The sequence below is a fragment of the Ziziphus jujuba genome, chromosome 10 (genome assembly GCF_031755915.1).
Source record: "Ziziphus jujuba cultivar Dongzao chromosome 10, ASM3175591v1".
Classification (NCBI taxonomy): domain Eukaryota; kingdom Viridiplantae; phylum Streptophyta; class Magnoliopsida; order Rosales; family Rhamnaceae; genus Ziziphus; species Ziziphus jujuba.
The window spans coordinates 18421869-18439195 of NC_083388.1; the positions used below are offsets into that span (position 1 = coordinate 18421869).

A 17327-nucleotide genomic window follows, 5' to 3' on the forward strand; every position below is an offset into this window, starting at 1 on the left:
CAAAAGCAAAGGGCAATATGATATTCCTAAAAGCATGAAAGGAATCTGAAGCTTGTCCATTCATATTTTGATGGTGCATTAAGTTTTCTAAGCAGCTTTTAGAAAGGGGTTTTGGTAATTTAGGATAAAGTCAGGTCCTTGTTACAAAGTTTTGGTAGTTTCCTAAGATACTGTCTTTTTGTGAGTGTCTGTTTGGGCCTTTTAACTTGAAAGGCTGGCAAGTTTTCAGGGTAAAAATAAATAAAATAAAATAATAATTATTATATAAAAGAAAAGGAAAAAACAAAGATGGCAAGTGGCAAAAAGATATGCGAGAGACTTAAAAAAGTCTTGCATCTAGAAGGTCTGATTTATAACGTGTTAAAAAGGGCATTCTCTTCTGTCCATGCAATCCTGGAGAAGTGGCAAATGTGGCACATTTATCTTCTACCGCAAACTATAAGTCCTTTATTTTTATATATTGTTAACCAAAATGAAAAAGGAAAATAGTCATTTTTTATAAAATTTCGCAAATTTCATTGGAAATTACACCATATTGTATATATGTTTTCTATAGCAAGTTGTATTTTTGTTTTAGATTATGAATTGAAAGAGAAGTTAGGGACGTTTTAGTTATGAGCCAAGGGAAGCTAGCATGCTTTGATTTGTGTATGTAGTAACTTATGCAACCCAAATTAAAATTCAACCAAAAAAGGGAAAAAAAAAACAAAAAAACAAAACAAAAAAGCCAAACTATAACATTTGACGTTTTGAACTGCAAAAGATTACACTGCATCATTTTAAATTTGAAATAATAAAAATTTAAAATAATCCAATCAATTTCTCTGTAGTCTAACATTTTAAATGGGTTAGAAATTTTGTTATATTTAATGTACTCTAATTTGTTGACCTAAAAAAAAAAAAGACTTTAATTTAATATCTATCTCAAAAAAGTTAAAGATGTATCTTTTCAGATTATAATTTCTTTTGGTAAGAAACGTACAAATAATGCATATAAAATTTTTGTCTAATCGCTTAGGTTATAGTCTATCCTAATTGATCGATCTATCTGTCAGTTCTAGAAGCATTAACGAAGTAAATATGTTTTGTTCTATGGATCTAGTAATCCACTCAATTAATATATGAATTAATAATCCAATACACACACACACACACACACACACACACACACATACACACACACACACACACATATATATATATATATATACACACACACACACACGCGTATAGAATAATTTTACGTGCAATCGTTTACATGTAAACCGCATTTTAAAACGATATTTTTTAAAAAAAAAATATTAATTTTGCTGTATATATGTACACAACAAAATCGATGATTTTTTAAAAAAAACATCAATTTTGAATGTGATCTGCATTCGAACGGTTCGTACTATAAAAGTTTTCTATATGTATATATATATATATATATATTTATTGGTTAATAATAAAAATACACCTTCAAATTTATAGTCAAAAAAAAAAAAAAAGAAATTAAAATCCTATATATTTTTGCAAGAAAAATTGTCTGCAAAGTTTCCCTATCATGAGTGGGAGGGAATATATTAAAACCCATTTTTGACGTAATGGAATGGAATAGCAACAATGTGGTCTTAAAAGACAAAGCTATATGAGTTATGACCAAGTCCTATCATCCTGTGGGAATGCATGGGTTTTGGATGGTATTATTGTATTGGGTTGGTGGGACTTTGTAGTCTTCCATGGGTTTACCGCAGGACTACACCCCTTTTTTACTCCAATTTATTATAGATAAATATATATATATATATATATATATATCGCAATATGCAATATTTGTAGAAATGCACATGATAATTAATATATTTATATAACAACAAATGCCATGCACACGTTGATATATGTGCTTCCTGTTTGCTTCCTTCGCACAAAGAGTCGCAATTGCAAGGTGTAGGTGATGGAGATGGGGTTTGGTTTTTCCTTTTTAGATTTATACCTTTTGACTAATGGATCACAAAGGTAAATGTTAGAATATAAATTAATTCAAAGTCAAAATATTTGAATGGTCTGACTGATAATACAAAAAGTTTCTCTCTTTATCCATTTTAATTTTCCTTAACTTTCTATATATATATATATATATATATACATTTATATATAAGAGTATGTTTTTTTTCAGTTACTTCTATGCCTGGGTGGTTTTTCTGTATAATCTCTGAAATCAAATTATCTGCTTGATTCAATTTAATTACTTTCTTTCTTTAAAAGTATAGTGGGTTTACATTTTGGAAGTGGGCTTGACTATGCTGGTCTTTTGAGGCCAATATTACATTCAAATGGCTGTGCTTGACTGAAATAAGCCTGAAGCTTTTTATTGTACATATTGTCAAAGGTTTAAAAAAAAAAAAAAAAAAAAAAAAAAAAAAAAAAAAAAAAAGAGATTTTTGCCTCGGGTTTCTTTCATTTTCCGACAACAAAACATAACATTAATTAATAAGTATTTTGTTGCTGGGATTTCTCTAATTAATAAATCTACGAAGAAGACAGTATCTTTATTTGATATCAACAAAAAAAGGCCAAAATTTACCAAAACAACATAAAAAAGGTCAAATCTGGTCCATTGAACATCAATCAAACATGCGTGGAGTTTATTTCCTTCTAAACTATTCCCAAAAATGCAGGTCCATCCATCTATGTAGGTCTTATTCAAGCTGTCAACCATACAAAGATTGTTTCGCAGAGTAAAAAAAATAAAAATAAATAAATAAAGGAAAAAATAGAAAAAAGCAACAAAAACCATAGACTTCAATGTATATACATACAGATACATGAGAAACCCATATTTCAAAGCCTTTTGCTTTCTACAGAAGAATAATAATAAACTAGTGAGAAATTGTTTTCTGTTGTTTCAACTCTAGCACAGGCAATAGATTAAGCATGAGTTTTACATTATACTAAACCAATCATTAAGTTGAGCCAGCAGATCATAGTTATCATTATCATAATCCCTTGAGAATGACTAAGTGGTCATCCTTTCTTTAAGGGATATGATAGCGAAGATCTTGTTAACTGGGTAACCAAAATTTTAAAAATCACGGTCAATTTCCATTGCTTTCAGAGTTGTTATGTGTTAACATTTGACTAGACAATGTAAAGAAATTTTAGTCCATTTCAAGATTTGAGAATCTTTTTTTCTTGCTTTTGACGCTTTCTCTGGTATTAAATCAATCTGCCCTCTCTAAGTTGCACTGCTTTGTGTCCATAAACATCCATAAGTTGAAATTTTTTCCCCCTTGGACCATGGAACTTGAGTAGGATTCCTTCCAAGATTTAGCTCCCACCCTTTGGAAATGTAGTGAACAGTCTATATTTGCTCACTGTTTGAATAACAAATTCATGAACCACCCGATACTCTACTCTACTCTACTCAGCAGCTTCAGAACACCTTCCAGACTGCAGCTGCCATCCCTTTGGATCTATTTCGACCTGAAAAACATATATTGCTTCAGTGCATCGGTTTCTTGCATGCTAACTATAATTTAAGGAAAAACATACAAGGATTTAGCCCAATAAACTCTTGATTTCATACAGGAGGCAAACTTCGTATGCAACAATTAAAACTTTCAGAAACGAATTAGCAACATTAAGGTACAGCTGTAACAAAAGGGAAAAAGATCAAGTACCTGAAATGCTTTGTTCCTCCAGTGGAACACACAACCACGAGCCTTCATGTATCTGAAAATATGTTGAGGAAGTAATGGTTTGAAGGAGGTGTGGAGTTTCACTTTTGTTAAGCCTCCGCATGCTAACAGGGCAGCAGCAAGTCCATTTGGGGTCAATCCAGCTAAGTGCAGGATGGTCATGTTTCGTAGACGGTTGATGCTGGAGAGACATAAGAGCCCAACGTCTGTGACCGAACAATATGACAAATTTATCTGTGAAAATGAAGAATAAAAACCTTCTCTTAGTATGGTATCTCTCTTCAATATTCTAGGCAAGTAGAGTAGAAAGGAAAAGTACCTGTTTGAGGTTTTGGGAAAATTGAGCAAGTGGAAGCATTGCATTGTCATTGATATTATAGCACTTTTTTATGTCCACTACCTCTATCACCTTACATTCCTTAGCAATTGTTGATAGACCCACCGACGAGACACATGGGCATCCTCGAATTTCAAGCACCTTTAGACGCGAACAATTGGACAAGGATGTCAATGATAAATCTGTTATATTGTTGTTATAAGCAATGTTAATAATCTCCAGAGCAGGACAGCCCTGAGCAATTGCTGCAATGCCCGTATCAGATATTCCTGGAGACCTGCCAAAAGCAATTCTTTAGAGAAGAAACTTTGAACTACCATGACTAGGTTTCAAAGCCACTTGAAAGAATCAGAAACCATCTTTTCCCATGTGACTTCAGTGGAACTCTCTGCTTCTATCAATATGGTTTGTGGCCGTGGAAAAATTTGCATCAAAAGATTACTTTGAAAAAAATACAATGCAAAGCACTTCATGTAAATAGAAGCGCTGTCTAACGTGCAGACTGCACAACTGTTACATGTGTAGTTTGAGGGATGGAAGGGTGGTGTGGCAGTATGAGATCTAACTTCATTTTCCTAGATTATTCTAACTGATTCATATTGGAAACAAGTTTTCATTTTTTTACCCGTCCCTCCTCACCCCTCTTTTTCACTAGAAGATAAATAATTCCATTAAGGAAACAATGGCTAGAAGAACACCAAATACATGCAATAGCAATTGACTTAGTTCTAACATGTAAGGATATTGGATGTAAAAATTTCAAAAGCCACATACCTGTATAAATCAAGCTCTTTGAGCTTTGAACAGCCACTCCCAACATGAGTAAGTCCATCATCAGTTGTGTTTATGCAAATTCCCAGCTTTAGACTACAAAGCCTGGAACATCTTGAGATGGCCTTCAAACCTAAAGAAACAAAGCAACATGAATCATCTACAGAGAGCATTCTCATACAAAACGAAAGTTTAGGGCTCAGATTTAAACCTTCATCGTCTATTTCATTGTCTGTGACATCCAGTTCCTCCAACAATTGGCAACGCTGTCCAATCAAAACAAAAGCATCTTTTGAAACCATACTACAAGACTCCATCTTAAGAGAAGTAAGGGAGGTGCATGAGCTTGTTATGCTGTCTATAGAAGCACATGTTATCTTCCGACAGCAAGTGATATCCAACTTTCTCAGTTCTTTATGCGATTGCACAAGAAAAGAGAGACACTCATCTGTAACTCCTGTGCACTTACATAAGCTAAGCTCTATGAGGGAAGAATTCCAGTTTCCAATGGCTCTCATCCCAGAACAAGTAACCGAACAACCATCTAGTTTAATCGACTGTAACCCAGCAAAGTTATGTAGACACTTTGCTAGATCAGCGGTTACCTAAACAAACATTTTAAATGAAAATGAGCCAAAGGAAAATATACAAATCATACTAAAGAAATCACAGTAGAAATCTCATACTTACTGCAGGACCATATGCTAAAATAAGCTGCTGTAGAGATTCAGCACCACTTGTCAGAGAAGACAAACCCACATGACTGACATTTTGACATCTTGACATATTAAGCATCTGCAAAAATTGTTTGGGGGCACATCGGTTTTAGTAGTTTAACAAAGAGATTTTATATATAAGTTTGGCTATTGAATGTTGCCCATATTAGTGATCAGATCCTGGAAATTCAACATGCAAGGATTTTATAAAATGGGATAAAGTCTCAAGTCTATGTCAAAAGAGATGGAATTTACAACATAATTTTTTCAATAAAAAAAGGCATTACAATTAAGCATTTTCTAAATAAGAAAAAGATGCACCTTAATTGACTTGGAGGCATGCTTGAGGGTCGCAAGGCCATCGTCATCAATTCCAAGGCATCCTTCAAGAACCAAATCCTCAAGATGTGGCAATTGCAGTATACGCAGAAGACATTTCTCTGTGATCTGAAGTGCAAAAGCATATTTATTAGAAATAGAGGTAAAAAAAATACAATATACATGCTTGGACTGTCTAGATCTAATGGAGGTCCAGAGCACATGTAAAAGTGGCCTTTTCATGCCTGTATGAGTTAATTAAGCCTTTGCTTCAGGAATCTCTATTCCTATTTTCAGCATAATTTAAATTCGTGAAAATGGTGATGAACTTACGAAGAAGATAGCATAATCAAATAATCATCTATAACTTTAAGAAATTAAAATTAAGTTTTTCCATTGAAATAAACAAACCTTTCGTCACTTGCAAAATTTGCAATATGTTAGATTCATGAGACTCAAATTAATGCTTTCTTTAAAATAACTATCAAACACCTAGGATGATCCAATAACGCTAGTTTATTACGACCCAAGGCAGATCAAAATATACCAACAGAATCCACTGAAAGTATATAATCATTTCAAAATCAAAACTCTAATACATTAGGCCACGCAACTATTGAACACAACCATAAGAATTCGATGCTCAAAGAGCAAACAAAAGTAAAACTTATAAAGTCCCCCCCCCCCCCCCCCCCCAAAAAAAAAAAGAAAAAAAAAAAGAAGTCATTAAATTCCAAGAAAGCATGTTTCTTACACACTACAGTCGTCTAAACCCAGATTTAAACCTCAACTTCACATTCTAATGTAAGAATGTTAGGAAAGTTCGTGAAAAAATAATTCACAAATCAATACATTAAGTTGCAAAGATCAGTTCAATAAAGCAAAAGTTAAGAACCGAACCCACTCAATGCAACAGGTAAAGCCACTACAATAACTAGTCTATGGTTAATCCATCAACTATTTAGCTAGCACAGTCATATAAATTGGCTCAAGGGAGTTCTAAATTGCTTTAACAGCACAACAATATCTTTTTTCCCCCCCTCAACTTTCTAATCTATCAAACAGAGAAACCACAGAGCAAGTGAAACAAAGAACATGAGGAACATAAAAAAATGAAAAACAATAGTAAATACATACCGGTAGGTAAGAGAGATCCAAACTCCGGATCTCTTTGCATTTCATAGCAATCAATTCAACTCCCAAATCAGTGACTCGCAGACACCACCTAAGGCAAATGGTCCTGAGCTTTTTGCACGAAACAGCTATACACCCAATCCCAATATCCGTGATCGATTTACAGCTCGCCAACCACAACCTCTCAAGATTCTTAGCCTCGGCGATGACTTTGGCCGCCGAGTCTGTCAGCTCCGTACCGTTGGACAAATCGATATCGACCAAACCCAAACAATTCGACGCCAAAGCCGACAGACCAATGCTGGTGAAAGATTTAGAACGCGAGAGATTGACGGAGCGCAGCGTGGATTTCCACGTGGAAGAAATCGAGGTGAGGGCGTTGTCATCGACGAGAGGACAGAGAGAGAGGTCGAGGTTGGCGATGGAAGGATAGCGATGGAAAGTCCTGGGAATGAGATCTGAGCGGAGAGGTTTGAGGGACGTGCGGTGGCGGGACTCGATGAAGTAGAAGGACCTGCATACCAGAGAGAACGACCTTTTGGAAAAAGGGTCGTCGTTGAGATAATCGAGGATGGTGAATATCATCTCGTTGGTGAAGATGTCAAATGGGTTTGCCATGTCCTTGTTGTTGAGATGGAAAGTTTGTTGCTTTTTCATATTTTTTGGACTGCAGTGGATATGCGGGGTTTTTGTCTGCAATGGTGCTTTTGTCCGCAATGGGTTTTGGGAATTTCTAAGGGAAGAGTGGTTTTCAGCGGAGTTCAGTTATGTAGAACGAGAAGAAGAAGAAGAACAAGAAGACGAAGAAGAAGAAGAAGAACAGAGAGTATGCGAAATTACAAAGCTGGCCTTCCATGTAATTGTGCGTTAATCGAATCTAATTTGAAAAATTCGATTGATTGGTCAACCGAACTTTGCTATTGGTGAGTTTTGCAATGACCAAATCGTCCTTGTGCCTTATATATTTATGCATGTAATATTGTAGAAATAAGTTTTGAAATTTATAGGACAACTGAACTTTTTTTAAATTTTTTTAATATTATAAATTAATTAAAAATTTTGTGTCCTACCTACATGTATTTGAATGCTAACAGCTATTTCTACTAAAAAATTGTAGGCCAGGTTCATTGATAGTGAATAAGGGAAGTGCCTAACATTGATGATTATTATTTTAAATTCCTATGTATCTAGATAATTGTTTTGAGTCAAAATTTGTATCATGCTTCAAAGAGAAATATGAAGATTAAAATATAATGACTTATAATATTATATTTAACAATTAAAATATTTAGATATATACATCTTGATATATTTATTTGATATTTAATTATTAACAAATTTAAGATAATTACTAATTAATATATAATTTTAATAACTTAAATACAACATGCCCACATTTAGTATCAAAAAAAAAAAAAAGAAAAAGAAAAAGAAAACAACAACCTCATTTAGAATCCTATAAAATTCCTGCGTTAGAAATTCATCATATTGAGAGGGGCTGGTATGAATCTCTTAACTGTATTAGTCCTTTCCTTGAAGGTTGTCTACAAATTCTTCATAGGAGGGTATTTTCGTGTTTTCGATTGATAAGAACGTCAATTTCTTTTTTTGAAATAGATAAGAACGTCAATTGGCAAAGACAAAATTGCAATGACTGAAAATGTCATAAAAGAAGAAGGAGAGGGGTATAATTGGTAAAAAGGAAAAAAAATAATAATAATAATAAAGAGAAAAAGAGGCTGCCGGTTGACGAGAGGAGGGGCGATCTCATGTGGGGGAAGTCACATTTGAGGAAGGACAGATTCAAGTGCACATGGTACGGCTTTCATCAACTCTCTCCTTAAATACATCACCTACGTACGTCTACCTTATCCACTACGCTCTTTCAACTCGCGTGTACTCCACGCTCCAATACAACTCCCCCACCTTCTATTATATTCTGTGGAATTTCAACATCCACGCGAGTTGCGAGTTGAGACCCTCCTTCGTAAAAGTAGGTTTCGTGGGCATTGCCTCCTGGAGTTGTTGAAGGTACACATTTCCTAATTATTTAAAAAAAAAAAAATTATATATATATATATAATAATTAAAATTTTCTTACAAAGAGGAAAAATATAATTGTAAGGAAGAAAACGGTGGCTTCAAGCCGAAGCGAAAGTCTCGGAAGGATAATTTACTATTAAAAGTAGACGCATTTTCTATATAGCTACCGAATGATAAGAAATGATAACGTTTTTAAATTTAAATGATTATTTTTATGGGGAGCAAGCCAATCTAAATTCAAGCGAATAATTATTATTTGTATGGAATTCCACATGAAAGTTTGAAAGAAGGGGAAAGGTAAAGAGTGTACCATTACGGTAGGTAATCCTTATAGGAAAATGAGATTATGATGTGAAGCCGTAGAGATCACTATATCAATGAATTTTTTCTTTTTTTTTTTTTTTTTCTTTTGGGGGGGTAAACTATCACCATATCAATGATGAATCAGGGGAATGATGAAACTTGAATAATTATTGTTCTATCCACCTCTAGTATGTTTCAAACGTACCATTACGTTTTTTACCAAAAAAAACGTACCATTACGTCCATTCACCGGAAAAAAATAATAATAATATAAAAAAAAAGGAGTATCATAACTTTTGAAAAAAGAAAATATGTAAAAAAAAAATTAAAAAAAAAAAAAAACCAAATTACATTCCAAGACATCGAATGGCATTTGGTTATAATTCTTTATTGTATTCACAGGTAACTGAGCAAATATAGTTCGGTTGGAGAATAATTTCTTTCACTTGATAAGGCCGTTCCAAAGATCCCACACCTCTTTGCATATAAATTCTCTGACAAGAGAATCTTTGAATTTATCGAATAAGGATTTTATACCGACCAAATGTTTTATATTTTAATTTTTATTATTATGTAGAATAAAAGAATCAACGTCATTAATCAATTGAGGGTGAATATACATCAGAAACCAATAAAGGGTGCAGCCATCTTGGGCCATCTTCTAACCAAATCGTAGTAGAGGTAGAAGAAAATCCAGTTTATACCTGGCAAATGTTTGGTTACCATCTCTATGATCTATTTAAGTTTTTAGATTTAAATTTAAATAAAAATTGATAAAGCATGATAGAGATAACCCAATAAGAAAATGCACAGATGTTTCATCTAAATCAATCACTTGAAACTACAAACCTAGTTAAGAGTTGAGCAAATGAAAAAAGTTGGATAAGTGACAAGGTTTAATATTTGTCACCACAACAAATAGCCAACATAAGATACAATGTTAACAAGAGGTTAAATTCTATACGTATATATACATTGTATCCCTTTTTGCTTCCTATATAGCTTGAATTGTATTTTTAGCTGTACTTTCAGTTGGCCGTTGGTGAGGCCCAGATTCATCTACTTGAGAATAACTCTATAAACGAACCTAAATACATTGCACAGTACAATTATGTGACAATGTCTTATTTGTTAGAAAACGAATTGAACAAATAAAACAACGCCATGTTGTTCTAGTATTCATATTTTTACTTGTGGAGTTAGCAACTTAATTTCCTCTTATCTCAACATAATTACCAATCTTTCCAGCTATGACCAAGTAGGCTTGGGATTTTCAGAAATTATAACCTTTAGCTTTATTATCTTTCTAAACATCATGCGTCTGAGGATTTTTCAAAACCATCTAAAAGCAATAGAACAATCCTCTAATACCGAATCATGATATAAATTGGAGTCTCATTTCGTCAAAAGCAATATAATACTGATAAGGAAAAAATTCCAGTATTAGAACAACCAAGGCCTAGTTTCACTGACTACTAATTAAAATGCCTGGAACAACGAGATATATAGTACAGGATCAGCATCCTAAACCACTCTACAACAAAATGTACCTTCATTCCCTCTTCTTACTTTCATTTCAATCCAAACATGAAAATTGTTTCCGCAAGGAGAATTTTTAGAGGATATACATGACTACTGTATGAATATAACTCTTTAACTGCTACATATCCCCGCAAATTATAAATTAATACAATCTTTCAGTGATCTGTTACTTCTTGGCAAAAGTGATGGCCATGGGGTTTTGAGGGGTGATTTTGAAGCCTTGAAGGGCCTGCATAGCCATGGATGATTGAACATCATCTTCAAACTCTACAAAGGCAATACCGGGCTTTGCTTCAATAATACGAACCTCCTTAAATCCAGGGTACTGTCGGAAGAGCAGTTCCAGCATCATACTATTTGTTTCAAGAGGCAAATTCTCTATAAAGAGTATATTATTTGGAGCTGATGCTTCTTGTGAACTTGAGTTCCCATGGCGGAAAGAGGCCTACAGAACACACACAGAAGAAGTTACATACCAGCAAGCAGGATTTCAAATTTCTTAAAGGTAAATGGCTGACCCAAGATGATAACCAAATAATGACAGAGAGGTAAAACTTACAGCTGTGGCCCCATTTTGAGCACTTGTACCATTAGGTACAGTAGATTGCTGTGTTTCCTCAGTGCGGCGTTTTCTTTCAGCTGGACAGATAAATTTATGTCAAAAATTGAAATCCAAACCCAATAACAGAAATGATCAAATGACAAACTAATTTTGATGATATGCCATTTAATATGCTATGTAAAACTTCAATATTACTCAAAATTGTAAAATGGTGTTACCTTTTTCTTCTTGCTTCTTTTTCTTCTCTCTAGGAACATAGCTTCCTTCCGCTTTAGCAACACAATCTGACTTTGTTTTTGCATATTGAATCCGCTGCACCACATCACAACCAAATCATATTGACCATTTTTTGGGGAAAAAATTCAAAATTTGGAGTGCATAAACAAAAGTATATATAAAAGCAACAATCTCAAGACATATCACATTTCTTCACAAAAGATGTCAATTTATGTTTGTTAATAAGGAGTAAGAAGAAATATAATATGTCTCCACACCACTGGCCAAAATAATAGATAGTTTTGCCGTAAAAATGTTAATTATAACAACAAACTCCGTGCTTTAATCGACTCAGTGTCGATGTGGTTCTAAACTAATTTTTTTCGAACAATGTTACCTCCAAACTAAGTCTTAATGTCTAATAGGACCTTATGCTATGCTTTTCATTAAAGCTTACAAAGTTAACCATTTTAATATATGCACAAAGGAAACTTATAACTTTATATGCTTATTCAAGCAAATATTCTTCATGATGGGTGTCCCATTTGTATGTCAGGCAGCCAACTGTGTCCAACTCTAACTAAAAGCTAAGTTTACCAAAACAGGAGGATGTTTTCTATGATCAACCAAACAGAAAATTAACATTACAAAAAGTTAAGGAGGTAGAGTTTGGGACAGCCTACTGTTGGCTGATTAACATAGATAGACAACGATTATATAGATCTAAATATTCCAGACTTCAGTTTAATTAGCCTATCAACGAAAAAAAAACCTATGCAAATTCAAAAGCCTTCAAGGTTGAATGGAAACATGAAGCAAACAAATTTGCAGAAAAATATTGCCACTGCCAAATATTGTTCTTGTGCAAGGAATAGAATAAATTTAAGGAAATCAGTCATGGTTTGCGAAAATTAATAATTCTAAACACATTCCCGGTGTTTTGCATAGACCGTAAAACAAAACATAAGCAGAATATCCAATAAGAACACATATCAGCCAGGTCTAAAAAGACTTACCATTGGTTTATCATAGAATGGAAAGTTTTGCATCTGACGCACAGCATTACTAGCAGCTGTGACTTCACTAAACGCAACCCAAGCTTGTCCTCGAAGCTTTGGTGTCTTCAAGGCAACAACATCCAAAATTCTTCCATATTGAGAGAATAATGCATAAAGAGACCTCTTCAGTTCTGACAAAGGGAGGCAAAAAGAAATAGTTTTAACTATAAGCTCTTCACCAAAAAAGAAACAAGTAGGAAAAACAAGGGAGTCATACCACAAGTGTATAAAGAGTAAAGAAAGGAAAATTCAAAACACAGAGAAGCAACTTATGGAAGAGCCCTAGACTGCTCTATTACAATAAACAATATGAAACATTCCAGTGCCTGGATCTTATATTCTCATTGCCATCAAGTATCAACTTTGGATATCCTAATTTTCAAATGGCATATTCAATAAACGCCTCAGATAAGCCTAGTATCCAATTCACACGAAAACCTTCAAACTTATGTGACTTTAACAAAGAAGGTATACAGAAAATATTCACAAACTGAAATCTCGCATTGTGAAGTAATGGCCATTAAGTTCAATTGTTAAACTTACTTTGCTCCAAATTTTACCCTAATCCTCTACTGGGCTATGACGAGAAATGATTTCTCAAATTATGACCAAAAAACACAAGTTTTTCTACTTTGAATTTCCTAGGGGAAACAAAAAAAAAAAGAAGGGGGAAACAGTAGATTTCCTAGTAACCAAACAAGGGTGAGAATAAGTATGAGTGCGATAGAAAGAGAGAGTAGAAAATAAAACCTTCTTTCTTGATCTTCTCGTTAAGATTCTTGATGTAAATAGTTTGATTGGGAGGTATATCCCCTGTGAGCATTGTCGCTGCTAGCTCTTCTCTACCGTTCACACAGTCTGTGTGCACTGCTTAATTCCCACGGACGCGATGTAGAGGACGAGGGAAAAAAACAAAAGGGACTCGATGCCAAATCGAACTGAGCCCTAGAAATACTCTTGACCAATACTGGGCTTTTATGCTTCTTAGTTTGGGCTTCTTATATTCCAGGGCCTATTAAGGAATTAACATTCATCCCACAAAAAAAATTTGGGCTTGGATTCACAACGTCTTGACAAGAAGCTTGCACTTACCATTTCTTTTATAACAGAATGTGTGTTCCCGTTTTTTGAGGGTTAGATTAATTAACGTCCGATTAATTCGTAATATTATAAAATGTGACATAAATTTGATAAAAATTAAGTAAAATTTTTTTTTGTTTAGTTGGTATCCCATTCAACAGACATAGTGGTCCAAATTAAGCTTTTATTCCTGCAACTTAAGTCTGTTTAACCTTTAATTATTTTGGAAATCATGATTAAGAATAATGAGTTTATGTTTAACTTATCATTTTTAGTTACCAATTGATGGCGGCATATTAATAATATTCGTTTAATCTAAAACTGGAAATTCAAATTCAAAATTATTTTCTGAAAGAAAAAAAAAAAAAACTGTTATCTTAGTCACTATTCTGCCAGGAAAACAGCAATACATTTTCTTTTTCAAAATAGAAATCAATATAATATAAGAGAAAAATAATATCACAACAATTAATATCCAAATACATGGTTAATTAATTGGTATATGTAATATTATTTAAAAAATTAATTAAAAAAAAAGAAAGAAAATGAAAATTCTATGAAAGCAAAGCTGTAAATGTGGAACAACATCCAATCATATCATAACAATTTCCAGCAAGCAATCTCCATGTATACTATACTTGGCTTACTTGGTGTTATTAATAAAAGTGGGTTGGATATTTGTTGCTTGCTTCACTTAATTTCCTTGCGTGTGCATGTCAGCTATGGCCATGCATAACAGTTTGCTTTTTATTTTCTCTCTCATTTCCCAACTCCTCGCGCCAATGGAACATATATTTATAGATATATGAATTTCCACGTATTAATCTAAACTAGATATATATATTAGATATTTCTCTTCTCATATATATCTTCTTCGAGTATGATGACGAGGCAACATGTCAGCAAAAGTTAATTAAAGCTCCAAACAGAAAATGCCACCTGTACATATATATGCATATGCCAGCAGAATTCAAGGTTGACCACCAAAAGAAAAAAACAAATGTCTTGAATTACATATCTATCCTCCAACAGACACTATAGGTTTACCTTCAATACTTGAAAAAAAAGAACCAAACAAAAAAAAAAAAAAAGAAAAAAAGAAAAAAAGAAAAATCATAATCTGAGGGATACTTTGGTAAAGGTCTAAAAACATGTGCTTGAGGGACAAGCGAAACTTGGGACAGCAAAAGGACCCTACCAAGCAAATTCCTTTCCATTATATTGGCACTATATATATAGAAAGAATGCCAACCCACATCAACCACTTAACCTTTTTGGTCCTCTATAAATCTCATCCATTTCCCATCTTCAATATCATCAAATTAATACTCTCTCTCTCCCTCTCCCTCTCTGTTTCTTTTCCTGCTTTGATCGACTATGCCTGCTCAAGCAATTCATGTCATAGACAATTCTAATTCTTCTCTTTCACCAAAAAGGTTCTCATTCTTTTTTTTTTTTTTTTGGTCCTCATTAATTTTCATTTTCTTTAATCTTATTATAAATATTGCATGGATTTAATAAAAGTAATTTGTCTTCATACAGGCTAGAAGGAAAAGTTGCTATTGTGACAGGTGGTGCCAGAGGAATCGGAGAAGCAACGGTGAGACTCTTCGTGAAAAATGGAGCAAAAGTAGTCATTGCTGACATTGAAGACGCTTCTGGTACTGCCTTAGCCAACGAATTGTCCCCTTCAGCAATCTATTTACATTGCGACGTGAGCTTGGAAAACGACATCGAAAACTTGATCAATCTAACAGTCTCGCATTACGATCGACTAGACATTCTTTTCAACAACGCCGGAGTTCTCGGACAACAATCAAGAACCAAAAAGAGCATCCTCAATCTCGATGTTGACGAACTCGACAACGTTATGCGAATCAACGTTAGAGGAGCTGCATTGGGAATAAAGCACGCCGCGAGAGTCATGGTCCCTAGAAGAAATGGATGCATCATTTCGACGGCGAGCGTAGCCGGGATCATGGGAGGGCTTGGTCCTCATGCTTATACAGCATCCAAACATGCCATTGTGGGGATAACGAAGAACACGGCTTGTGAGCTCGGAAAGTATGGGATTAGGGTTAATTGTATCTCTCCTTTTGGAGTGGCCACTTCCATGTTAACTGATGCATGGAAGAGTAGTCGTGGTGATGACGATGATGGTGATGAAGATGATATGGATTTAGGTCATGATGTTGAGCATGGTGGTGATGGAGATGTAGAGAAGATGGAAGAAGTAGTGAGAGGAATGGCCAATCTGAAAGGTTGTACGCTAAAAGCTAAAGATATTGCTGAAGCTGCTTTATATCTTGCAAGTGATGAATCCAAGTATGTGAGTGGTCATAACCTAGTTGTGGATGGAGGCTATACTACATCCAAAAACTGTGTTGGCTTATAGTACTAGTAACTAATTAATTTAACTTTATGCTTACTCATCTGTGATATTTACATCGGTGGGATAGGAAAAAATAATAATAATAATAATAATTGTACCCTTCTTAGTTTTTTAACTTTTAGAAATTTAGTGCGTCTTTGAATTGTCATGATACTGTTGTTGTTGATTTATGCCGCTTTAATTATTAGTACTCTATTAATTAATGACCCATCATTTTTATTTATTTTTTAATTTAAGTAAAGAAATTATGGTTTTTTTGTCTTTTTTTTTTTTTTTTTTTTGGGGAGAGAGGGGGGGGGGGGGTTGGGGAGGGATGTGGATTTGTTCCTAAAAATATTTCAGTAACTTCATAAAACAATTCTAACCTTTTACAAATCTCTTTGGCTAAATCTCAATCTTGATCACTAAGCAAATATTTATATAATGATTCTCGTTATTTCAAATAAGGAAAAACAATCCTATATTTCAAAGCAGTAGCAAGTATCAAATATGTAGAATTCCACCTAGTTTTACAATCAAGAACCAACTTCTTATCATAAGAAATTTTCAATTGAAGAATACATTCTAAGAATTTTTCCTCTCTTTTTTTTGTGTTGATGTCCAAAAATAAACACTTTTACGAATTTTTTCAATACTTCCACAAATTATTTCCAAACCATCTTTTACAATCAAATTCAATATATGTGGACTACACCGCATATGAAAAAATTGACCATTTAACAAAAATGAAGAATTAGGAAGCTTATCCAAAAGAAGATTGACCAAAGCATCATTTGTGCTACAATTGTCTAAGATCAAAGTAGAAAGCTTACCATCTATATTCCAATCCAATATGCAATCCATAAAAATATTGCAAAGAGCCTCAAAAGTATGTGGACAAGACACATATAGACACATATACAAACCTACAAAAAATAATAATAATTAGTTATAATAAACTAAACTAATTTGACTTAAATACATAAAACAATCCAATAAATATGAAATTTGATAAAATACCTTATAATTTGACTTTGAAGTATCCAATTGTCATCAATGAAATGTGCCGTAATAGCCATGAAGTCTCTATTTTGGTTAGATGTCCATATAACCATAGTAATTGCAAATCTACCATAATTCTTCTCTAACAACTCTATTGTTTTGGATTTCTCGCAATCATATAATTTAAAGATATC

General features: G+C 33.7%; 3 protein-coding genes across 3 annotated transcripts; 1 reads left to right on the plus strand and 2 right to left on the minus strand.

The window, feature by feature from the left end:
- Positions 1 to 2756: 2756 nt before the first annotated feature.
- Positions 2757 to 7828, minus strand: LOC107411636 (F-box/LRR-repeat protein 3). The gene is made up of 8 exons (XM_016019253.4): positions 6960 to 7828; positions 5826 to 5951; positions 5479 to 5583; positions 5000 to 5393; positions 4792 to 4921; positions 4000 to 4294; positions 3663 to 3914; positions 2757 to 3465 (listed from the first exon to the last, which is right to left on the minus strand). Exons 1-8 carry the CDS (start codon positions 7611 to 7613, stop codon positions 3403 to 3405), a joined length of 2019 nt encoding a protein of 672 aa, XP_015874739.1. The 5' UTR covers positions 7614 to 7828; the 3' UTR covers positions 2757 to 3402.
- Positions 7829 to 10700: 2872 nt separating this feature from the next.
- LOC107411624 (U2 small nuclear ribonucleoprotein B'' 2) lies at positions 10701 to 13608 on the minus strand. Its single transcript, XM_016019238.4, has 5 exons — positions 13431 to 13608; positions 12639 to 12811; positions 11625 to 11718; positions 11404 to 11483; positions 10701 to 11289 (listed from the first exon to the last, which is right to left on the minus strand). Exons 1-5 carry the CDS (start codon positions 13501 to 13503, stop codon positions 11011 to 11013), a joined length of 699 nt encoding a protein of 232 aa, XP_015874724.1. The 5' UTR covers positions 13504 to 13608; the 3' UTR covers positions 10701 to 11010.
- A 1529-nt stretch (positions 13609 to 15137) lies between these two features.
- Positions 15138 to 16155, plus strand: LOC107411615 (short-chain dehydrogenase reductase 2a-like). Its single transcript, XM_060812129.1, has 3 exons — positions 15138 to 15196; positions 15303 to 15904; positions 15944 to 16155. The coding sequence occupies exons 1-3, from the start codon at positions 15138 to 15140 to the stop codon at positions 16153 to 16155; spliced, it is 873 nt and encodes a 290-aa protein (XP_060668112.1).
- The last annotated feature ends 1172 nt before the right edge of the window (positions 16156 to 17327 follow it).